The 11309-nt window shown below is 42.0% G+C and overlaps 1 protein-coding gene across 1 annotated transcript in view; it reads left to right on the forward strand.

The window, feature by feature from the left end:
* Positions 1–10604, forward strand: part of LOC139221692 (ankyrin repeat and BTB/POZ domain-containing protein 3-A) — a 156597-nt gene extending 145993 nt beyond the window's left edge. Inside the window, exons 9-17 of the mRNA XM_070853612.1 lie at positions 1688–1823; positions 3632–3864; positions 5750–5928; positions 6202–6307; positions 8212–8314; positions 8403–8484; positions 8653–8721; positions 8826–8939; positions 9506–10604. Coding sequence (XP_070709713.1) covers positions 1688–1823; positions 3632–3864; positions 5750–5928; positions 6202–6307; positions 8212–8314; positions 8403–8484; positions 8653–8721; positions 8826–8939; positions 9506–9736 — 1253 coding nt within the window. The 3' untranslated portion in view covers positions 9737–10604. The remainder of the gene's footprint in view (positions 1–1687; positions 1824–3631; positions 3865–5749; positions 5929–6201; positions 6308–8211; positions 8315–8402; positions 8485–8652; positions 8722–8825; positions 8940–9505) is intronic.
* Positions 10605–11309: the final 705 nt, after the last annotated feature.

The following is an 11309-nucleotide window of genomic DNA, read 5'->3' on the forward strand; positions in this document are numbered from 1 at the left end:
GGCTGCACAGTTATGTAGCCACGTATGAAAGAACCTGCAGCGGCTATTGTTATTCAGTCATAATGAAACTTGGAAGTGGAATTACAGCAGACCCAAATGTGAATTTAAAGGAACAAGAAGCTGAGAAGATCGACACCACTCTCATATTTGTCCGTTAAGCTACAGCCAGTAGCAGGATAGCTCTTAAACTCAGAAATGAACACTTGTTAAAGACTGTAGTATTCAAGTGTTGTCATTGGGAGGGTGTGGAAACTCAAGGAAGTCTCAGCAAGAAAGCCATTTCCAAAAATGGTGAACTGTTCCTTTAAATCCATCTTATATTTGCCCACAGGTTGATCTCTATGCTGCTCCCCTTGTAATTACTCCTAATGAAAGTTTTTAACATAAATCAAAGTTAACTCAGACATTAGTTGGCACACGGTGGTGAATCACTATGTTACAGTGAGTGACCTCCGGAAGGGTGTAGGCAGCCGCGTTGCCGTGGTAACAAGTGATTAAAACACACAGCCGTGGATAATGAACACAATTAAGATCCTGCTCATTAAATAATGTAGATGAAATAAAGAGCACAATCCAAGATCTCTTTTTTTGTTAATTAATGGCAAACTTTCTAAGCACAGAATAATTTTATGCAAGTTCATACTTGTTTTCTGGCTCCTTCGCTGTCACAGTAACTCAACTAGGGCAGAAAAGCTTGAAAAAACGATGGGAGTGTCCAGAAATTCAGGTTAAATTCCAACTGATTTTGATGGAGCAGTGTCTGGATGGTGCCGGAGAAGATCACTAGATAAGTGTGTCAAAACTGGTACCTGCAGTACTCCCTTATCTAATGTTTGGCTGAGTGCATCAGGGATTAGTTATGACATGTGTTTTTGTGCTCAACAGAGCGGATCTCACTGTCGTAGTCACTCGATTCGATTTACAGCTAGTTTGTGGAATTCAGTCAGTGTGAAAAGGTATTTTGGTGCCTTGTGTTTTATAGCTTTTTACACTTCAGCAGCCACTTAAAGACCCACTTAAAAACCCTCCCTTCGCCTCAGAAAGTTGGCATTTTCAGCACCAACATCAGTGGTGGAAGAATCATTCAGATCCTTTACTTAAAAGTACCAGCAAAGCCAGCAAAATGTATTTAAAGTGCAATAAAAAACATGATGCAGAATGTTTTTTTCTATAGTGCTTTATAGTGCTATTATTACAGAATCTTATATTCATCTGTTTTTATTACTAACAAATACGTGTAAGGCCATTTTAATGTAGTTTGTCAATGTGGAGTCAGTTTCAGATGCTTTGTATACTACAGGGTATATTAGCTGTACTGTTTCATATTACATAAACATGTCACATGTTTTTTATGTAAAAGGTAAGTAGTAAATGTCTTAAATCAATGTAACGGAATAAAAAGTACAATATTTGAATCTGATTTTAGTGGAGTAAAAGTATAAAGTATCATACTCAATTTTTTTTAATTGTGAGTAAGTAAACAATCAATGTAGTGGAGTAAAAAGTACATTATTTCTCTCTTAACACTAGAAGTATGTGTAAGTATTTCAATTTAGTGTTACTTAAAAGTGCCTCAAAATTCCACCATTCGCCAACATAGGTGGCAGCAAAGCTGATGTGACCGTGCAGCTGCATTTTAGTGTATCCACCCTTTAATCGTTTCTCTCCTGTGTTTCACTCTGGTTAGGTAACTTTGAGCTGGTGAGTTTGCTTTTGGAAAGAGGGGCCGACCCCATGATCGGGACCATGTGTCGAAACGGCATCTCCTCCGCCCCGCTGGGAGACATGAACTCATACAGCCTGGCAGCAGCACACGGCCACAGGTAATACAGGCAATCACACACACACACACACACACACACACACATGGGCACATTCACAAGTGCCAGCCAGCGGAGACATATCCATTACCAGAGTATCGATCCATTTACACACTCTGCCCTGGACCATCTGCCTCACACAAAATCCTGCAGCACATGAGAGGCAGATATCCCAGTTTAGCTGTCAGACAGAAGGTGACGATAAGCGCTGCAGTCTATTCAGCGGCACTTATGGCTTCGGTTTGACGTCATTTCCCCACAGCTGAGTAAGATAAACCCCATTAACATTCAGGCCAGTGAGAGCTGTCAGGAAGTGGAGTGGAGTGGAGTGGAGTGGCAAGCCAACAACACAATGCAGCATTATTAAGACAATCAATTATAGTGTGATGATCGTGCTGCAGTGTGTTGTGAACAGTCTCAAACTGCATTGGGATTGGCTGTGAGATGGTGGAGTGTAACGGTTCTGTATTATCTGTCCAAGTGATGGATAGACCAAACGCTACCTGCCGTCTTGTTTGGAATTCTCTTTTGTTCTACGGGGACATGACAGCATTTCAAATACAAATTAATCTGGATAGGGAGACAGCTGGTTGTCGTGACGTTGTGAAGTTGTCATACATAAAGCAGGAATATGGAAGAGGCAGCAGCACATACAAATATAATCATCTTTTCATCTTACATTTTTATGCACTGTATCCTAAGAGACATCAAGACTATTTGAAGATCTGTATTACTTAAGTAACTAAAGAAAGATTTTTGTGATGTTTCAGTTGTGTTCGCAGGGAGGTTGAGCCAACGTTAGCATAAATCCGAAAGCTAGCGTCAACCGAAAAAAAAAAAAAAAACAGCTTCAGGCATGTTTTTTTTTCTTACATGTTCACCAGTATATCCAAAAGACCTTTTCCTGTTTCAACATGACAAGGCCTGCACAGATCTCTGACCTCAACCCCATCCCAACAGCTTTGGGATGAACTGAAACTGCGAGTCAGGCCTTATCACTCACTCACTTATGCTCATGTGGCTGAATGGGAGCTAATCCCTGGTGCCAGGCTCAGAAATCTGGTGAGAAGACATCCAAGAAGAGTAGATGCTGCTATTGAAACAGATTAATCCCCATGGACAAGCAATGAGCTGTTCACCAATCACATACAGGTGTAAGGTTCGAGGTGTCTGCACAGTTTTGGCCACATACCGAAGGTCCATGGACACGACTAGAAAAAATACTGCACTAATCTGTTTATTCAGCGATGAACATTCACACCCAAAGGACTGTTAGTGGCGATCAAACGACATTTCATAAACAGCTTGAAAGTGGTAGCAGTGAACCTCCCACTGACTTGTCATCAGTGATCAAATAATCTGAAAAACAGGATGTGATGTTATGTTGGTGTAAAGGAGCCCCTCCTTACTAAAGCAGATGGTGCAGTGATGCATCCCAAGGCTGTGATCACACAGTTTACGTTATGTGTTGAAGTCCATTCTTCTAAAACAAGGGCATCTCTTACTGCAGTTCCTCAGTACTAATGAATCTGCAGACCAAAACATGTGTCACTTTTTCACTATCTTTTCTTTTTAATGGAGATAAACAGTTCCAGCTTTGTGTATTTTACCTCAAAAGACCAGCGATAGAGGGTCAGAGTACGCAGTTGTACTTAGTTAGATTAGGTATATGAGCATATTTTGAGTGTCATCACAGCTAGAGAGCCATGCAAGGTGTTTTCCAGTTGTCTTGTCCCCTCACCATTGTATCTCATTGCTCTGCTTTCTTTGAAACTCTGTTGGGGTTTTATCTTCTGCCTCCTTCCCTCTAGGAACGTATTCCGGAAGCTCCTGGCCCAGTCGGAGAAGGAAAAGGGGGACGTGCTGTCCCTGGAGGAGATCCTGGCCGAGGGTTCAGATGCCACGGACAAGAGGCTGGCACCGCAGGCCAACGGCGGAGGGACCCTGCGAACAGGAAAGGCCAAACTGAGGGCCCTGAGAGAGGCCATGTACCATAGCGCAGAGCACGGCCATGTGGACATCACCATAGACATCCGCAGTTTAGGTCAGATTTACTAATACATGCTTGACTGGCACACATGCCTCGCTCTCTGGTGCCTCCAGCTGTCCTGGAGATGTGCTCATGCTGTGCCTGTCCTGTCCCGTCCTGTGCTGTCCTGTACACACTCTCAGCAATCACCCCCACTCATCCAACCATGAAACAGTCGCAGAAGTAGGAGTTTTTATATCCGAGGTGATAATAGCTCGGTCAAAGGTGTGAACACGATGGTGAAAAAGTGATGATGTCCTTAAGCAGAGCTCACTCTGCCCATGTGCCAATCATCAGCTCCAATCCAACTATTGTCCAGTTGAGCTTAAGCCCGAACATGGATTTGATTAGGATCAATTGACTAATTTATTTAAGTTGGCAAAACGGTGCCTTTTAGTGGCTGTTCTGGATCTTTTGGTCACATCCCACAATCCTCAGCAGATAGGGTTTGCTCAGTTCTCTTGGAATTGTAGATGTTAGACTTTAGTTTGAGATTTTTAGAGATGCTCTTATTCCTTTTCTTGACAGAAGTTAGATGAGGAGTTTGTTACCGTTCTCATATCTGTACAGTAAACAAGTAGTAGTAGTAAAATCAAGCTACTGCCAGCGGCTGGTTATCTTTGACAGCGAAAAAGACTGGAAACGGGGGTAACAGCTAGCCTGGCTCTGTCCAAAGGTAGGAAAGAATCTGTCTACCAGCACCTCTAACTCTCAGTAAGGAACATGTTATATCTTGTTGTCTCAGCCGTACAAAAACCAAAGTATGAATACGACAAGTTGTCCTGTGATGTGTGTGTGCAGCTCAAAATGTGGGACCACACAGGCTGTACACTACAACCACTGCACACTGACAGGAAACTGGTCTCTTGTTTCATGTACCGTATTCCCCATCTTTGGTCCCATTCTCATTAAGCAGCCATACACACAGTCTTCATTTTTTAATATTTTCATGTTGTTCAGCCAAACGCAACCGTATTGAATGTGTATGCGTCTGCAATTGTAACATGTAAGTATGTCCGCTGTCTGCATGCAAGTCTACAGCTGTCAGTGTGTGTACCGAAGTATGTTCAAGACTAAACTCTTTCCTCCCGTTTCCAGCCTTTGTGCTAAGCTAAGGCGCTAACGGCCTCCTGGCAGGAGCGGACAGATATGAGAGAGACATTGATCTCCTAGAACCATGTTGAATTATTCCGAGACCCGATGGTTATGTGAAACGGTTAAAAGCTCCGGAACAGCTACTAAATACACCTTGTGGGGAGGTTTGTCAGCTAAAAGAATCAACTAATCGTTTTTTTGGCTAAAGAATGTCAGAAAAGAGTGAAAAATGCACATTACAAGTACCAAGAACCCATGGTGATGACTTTTTTTTTGCCTGATCAAGGCTCTAAAATTCAAAGATAACAAATTCATGATTATACAAAGCATAGATAAGCAGCACACTTTAAAATATGAGAAGCTGGCTTTTTTTTGTTGGTATTTTTGCTTAATAAATGTCTCCAACGATTAACCGCTTATCAAAATTGTTTATTTGAAATTTGTTTTTTCAACTCCATTAATGAACAGATCATTTCAGCAGAGCTGCAGACACACTAAGCCTCGAATGTCATGTCATGATTTATGTTAATATCACGCACACATCATTCAGCGCTCATCATATTGTGGCAGAACATTACAGCCTTATTTGAGCAGGACTCTCTGTAGTTATATTCAACTGCTGCCTTTATACTCCCGACGGAACCTCTGACTCTCTCTTTCTAACCATGCAATCGCCCTTCAACTCACGCTAACACCATGAAGTGATGGAAACATGGTCGGTTCTGACGCCCTTGAAACCTGACATCAGTTTAGCTTTGATTAGCGCGTTAGTGTGTATTCACTGTTCGTGTGGTGTTATTCCCAGGCGTTCCCTGGACGCTGCACACCTGGCTCGAGTCCTTGCGTACCTGCTTCATGCAGCACCGCCGGCCGCTGATCCAGGGCCTGCTCAAAGACTTCAGCTGCATCCAGGAGGAGGAGTACACAGAGGAGCTCATCACGCACGGCCTGCCGCTCATGTTCCAGATCCTCCGAGCCAGCAAGGTCGCCGGGGCTTTATTTCATGTGCATGTAAACAAAATGCTTGTTAGAGAAACATCATACAAAATGACGCTGGTTTAGTGGCAATACAAACTGTCCTGCGCTCATGTGCTTGGGTGACATTAGCACTCATATTTGCATATATTTAGTTGCCACTTCCAAAGCATATTATCATACATTTGCATAAAAGTTTGCAACTCCTTGAAAGCAGAGGCCACAAAACTCAAAAATGTGCATAAACTTTCCGTCCTCACTTGTGTTGGTGTCTGTTTGCAGAACGAGGTGATAAGCCAGCAGCTGTCAGTCATTTTCACACAGTGCTACGGGCCCTTCCCCATCCCTAAGCTGACAGAGATCAAGAAGAAACAGACCTCACGCTTAGGTAAGAGAAAAAATAGTGAGCGGTCCTCAGCATTTTCCTGCACTGAATGATGCTGAGGGAGTGACAGCAAGGTTGGAGTTAAAGCTGAGAGAATCTTGTTTTTTGGGGGGGGGGGTTTGTTTGGGCGGTGGTGGGGAAGGGAATTTGTCTCCAGCTTTGGTGAAGTCACCAAACTGTGCTTAAAGCTGGGAAACAAGTTCCTTTTGCCCTCAGATTTTCAGTTCATGAAGTCTCTGTTGGCGCTGCTTTGTTCTTTTCCTTTCAGACTTTGTTTTTCAGCAAATATTAAAGCTTTCATGAGCAGCTTGTAGTTTGAATTGCCTTTGTACTGCATCATTTGCAGTTCCAGAAAGTCAAAAAGTCAGATATATATATAAACTCATCAAAATCCTCAAAATCATGATGTAACAGTAGATCTGAGTTATGACGTTACTCTGTTTGCTAACTAATACAGCAATACAAAACGCATTATAATGACAAAACATTGCTTTTGGGTTCAGGTGATTATCAAATCAAACTATTAAACTACTAAGGGAGTGTTTGAAAATTAATGTATTTCCGCCTGAAATTAATTCAAATGAATAAATCATTTAAATTGGTTAATCCATTCATTAATTTCCTGCCACTTCTCTGGGTAATAATTCTAGGTCATGTCGTCCCTAAAGGTTTTCATCATACCTTCGCACTTTTCGTGGGTAAATGAAACTGGTATAAATTACGTCCTGTGTGGTAACTTGGTGAGCACTGCAGAAGGGAGGGTAGACTGTTTTGTGGATTTTCCATGTTTTTTTCTAAGTCAAGGAGTCAAGGAGTGTGTCCAAACTGATTATTAATGATAATATTATGATTAAGAAAAGGGTCTATGCTTCCAGGCACAGCCCTTTTCATACGCTCCCTAACCAGGATTGTTCTGCACATACTGCGTCCCTCATCAACAGCTCCAAAAACATAATTAACAAGTCCACTTGGATTTGAATTGTTGCAGTTTTATAGCACTTCTTTGCATGAAGCCTTGCTCGTGCATAGCCAATATAACACATGAATATTTTCTTATTTGGTGTAATGTCAACACTCAGTCAATTCAGCATTTAATCACCTTCTACCTAAAGTCCTGTTTGGCAAGGGAATGGTTTACCACATCAATACCTGTCAACACATGAGGTGTTAATAAGGTCCAAAGAAGTTTTTAAAGGGAAAGAAATGATTTTGCAATTCTTCTTATCACATAAAGCACATAAAGTCTGTGGGACTAAGAAATAAATAAATCATCCCTGACATTTTATCCTCATAACAACAGCACACAAATTTGACTTGATGTGTCACGGCATGTTTTGCAAGCAGACATTTGAAGCCACATGTCTGTAGCGATGTGATTTATCAGCCTGATTTGGTGTTAAAAGCCCCTTTGAAGTGGAAAAAAGTCAAACTCATTTCCACATTTCCATTTCTGAAGGTTTCTTTTAATCACAGCGTGAAAAACGCTGCGGAAACACTGAGTGACTGTGCTGCAGCACCACCTGGTGTTTGATTAGCAGCAGGGTGATGACACAGATGACACATGGCTTCCTATTTTGTATGCAAAAAGAATTTAAGCTTTAAAAACCTTGGACAGCTAATTATTGTATCAGGATGTTTGAGAAAACACTTTAAAGAGCAGCTCAAAGGTGCGGCTATCAAATTCAATTCCCTGGCTTTTTCGAGTAGTAATGAAATGAGAATTATAGTTTGCTAATGCTGCACTGATGGCTGAGTGATGAATGGCCTTCCGAGTAATTAATGACCACATTAGCTTAATCTTTTGCGGTCTGCTTTTCAGCACCCACAGTTTAGGAGAGAGGAGGAGAGGCATAATTGTGCCGTTTTTATGGGAACTTATTATCATCGTCTTTGTTTTGTTTTTTCAGACCCCCACTTCCTTAACAACAAGGAGATGTCTGATGTTACTTTCCTGGTGGAGGGGAAACCGTTTTATGCACATAAAGTTTTGCTGTTTACAGCTTCACAGAGGTAAGAAATAAATCTTTTTTGGTATTTTCTTCCTCTTTTTGTCCTTATATAGCCATTATATGCTCATGGTCTCTTCCGTTTCATCCAGGTTCAAGTCTCTGCTCCAGAACCGACCAGCAGCAGAGAACACCTGCATTGAGATCAGCCACGTCAAGTACAACATTTTCCATGTGAGAATTTCACTGTATCATCTTTTGATATCAATAATTAAGACAAAAAATATAAACATGAACAAAACCACCATTTATTGATAAAAGTCTTTTAAATTAGTTAAAAATAAAACATTTTGCTGTGGGAATGGTGCCATAGACTGAACCCTGTGCCGCTCTGTGTTTCAGTTGGTCATGCAGTATCTGTACTGCGGAGGCACCGAGTCTTTGCACATACGCAACACTGAAGTTATGGAGGTAAGAGAGACTTAACCAAAGCCTGCGGAGCGACAGCGCGAGTATTAGCATTTCTAATCCCAAGTCCTGTGTCTCATTCTGTGTGGCTCTTCTGTTCCCCGCAGCTCCTGTCTGCAGCCAAATTCTTCCAACTAGAGGCCCTTCAGAGACACTGTGAGATCATCTGCTCCAAGAACATCACCACTGAGACCTGTGTGGACCTCTACAAGCACGCCAAGGTGAGACGCCGATTAATTAATAATAATCCTGCTGTCTATTAAAAACCGATATTTAAAGCTGCTGTGTTCAACATTTTGTATGAACTATATATCAGATGACTGCATGTATGTCAAAGGGTTTGCTCACAGTGATGAGTGACTGTTTGCTTTTATGACCAGTAACTTTACTGTTTTTGGATCACTTTCATCATCTTTCTTACAAGCGCAGCAGGCAGCTGTTTTCAGCAAAAAAAATCCCTTAAAACCCTCTTCACACCACCAGCCCTCCAAACAGCGCTGAAAAGTCAAAGGTAGCAGCTAGTTGGTGAACATAGCAGTAGGTCTTTTGCCAAAAAAGGAAGCCTAATTAACCTTAAAAGTCATTTTCAGGGGAAATTTTGCAAAAAGTGTCCACAGAACAAATTAAAGCTGCATCCATTTTGATAAGGGATCCCTGACCATTCTACAAACAAAAATATGTACCTTTAAAATAAGTAAAAAAATGCTGCAATCACATAAAAACTCGAATACTGGTGTCCTCTTCGCTGTTCAGAACAGTTAAAACTCTGCCTTTGTCTCTCCACCAGTTCCTTGGTGCCACGGAGCTCACGGCTTTCATCGAGGGCTACTTCCTGAAGAACATGGTGCTGCTGATCGAACTCGACGGCTTCAAGCAGCTGCTGTACGAACCCCCTTCCCCCGAGAGCCCCGCGTCCAGCCCTGGCATCTGCTCCGACATCCTCCTCGACTTGGAGAAAACTCTGGCCATACGCATCCGCTCAATCCACCTCTCCACCTCCAAGGGCTCCGTGGTGTGACATGGTGTTCTCCGAGGAGCCCTTCCGAAAACCACAGCATCCATGTAACGCCACTTTTTAACATCCAGTGCCCTGCTACAGTACACAGCCCCCGTCCGCTTGTCCTCGCCCCACTGCTGAGAGGGGGCTGTCGGATGTTTTGATGTCAGGGATTCCCTTTAATTCTGCCTGTTGCAGCCCCCGTGAGAGTTAATGCTGGCATACGTGACAAAATCAGAGAGAGAACTCTGTTGTCCTAATGGCTCCCACTGATCACTTCACACCCTTACAGTAAAAAGAAAAAACTATAAAAAAAAAAGAACAAAACAGAACTGACTTGACCCAGCACTATCACTTAGACCTAATTGTGATTATGGAACTTACTGTATTTCATATAGGATACATGCATGAAATACATTCTGTACACCTTTTTTCGCTTAAAAAGGTAGAGTAGAATTTTAACTCAATAAAAGCAGCTTTCTCATCATCTCTGATGTGAGACTTTGGTTTACAGACATCACTGTATTGAAGTGGATGCCATTGCAGTATAAAGTTTAACACATGCCAAAATATACTCCTACTATACAACCAATAAAAGTGACTAGTAGCAATGCCGGGAGACGGACTTTTAGATGGACTTATTTCCATTTTCTTCTGTCACTTCTGTGTTGGATACGTTTCACTGTGTTCTATCTACTGTGTGCCGAGGCCAAACTGATCACAGGAACTTCCACCGTGGCCGACACTGCAGCGCTGATCAAACTGAAGGCGGCCCACTCAGTGAAAACTATGCTGACGAACGTTTGAAACATGGATGTCCAACTGGGAAATTAACTTGTGATAACTCCACGAACACTGTTGACTTTTTTTTCTCTTTTCTTTTTTTTTTTTTTTTGCATGATACTCAACTGAGCTGCCCTGATATTGCTTTTTATGCAGAGCTTACTTCACAGACCACTTTCGCAAGGGGGAAGTAAGGGAAAACGCTGCTTATTAACTTTCTATCCACTGCAAAACTGACTGAGCGAGATTTGGAGATGGATTTGAATTGGCAGGGACTTTCTCTTTAAAGATATTTAAAGCAAAGTGTACATAAGTCTCTGAAGTCATCGTGCTGGTCGTTCTTTTTTGTAAACTGATGTACAGTATTCTCCTACAAACGCTTGGCTGATGACACCGGTCTCATTGAATGTGCTCCCCGAACAGTCTGTTCCTGCCGTATGTGTCTGTTTATGCAAAAGTTGCATGTTTAGTCTTGTTTGTTTGAATCCTCCGTTCCGCTTTAGGTGTGCTTTCTGTGTAGATCAGTACGGCTGAGCTATGGTGGCGATTGTTCCAGTTGAAGTCCAATCAAAGGATGTTTCCCCTCAATCATTTTGCTATTTCTGATACATTCCAAATGATAAAGGGTAGATCACAAGATGCATTTCAAAATCACTTTTTTCGTTTTAGGCTTCGCTTTGGCTGAATTTCTCGGCAACATCAATTCTGTGAGAGAAAAGTTGTCAGCTGGCTTTATCTGGGACACAACATTTATCAGAGACACTGTTGCGTGATTCACTGAGTGCATCCCATCCATGTGGTTTCATCACAT

Source organism: Pempheris klunzingeri, chromosome 22 (genome assembly GCF_042242105.1).
Source record: "Pempheris klunzingeri isolate RE-2024b chromosome 22, fPemKlu1.hap1, whole genome shotgun sequence".
Taxonomy (NCBI): Eukaryota; Metazoa; Chordata; class Actinopteri; order Acropomatiformes; family Pempheridae; genus Pempheris; species Pempheris klunzingeri.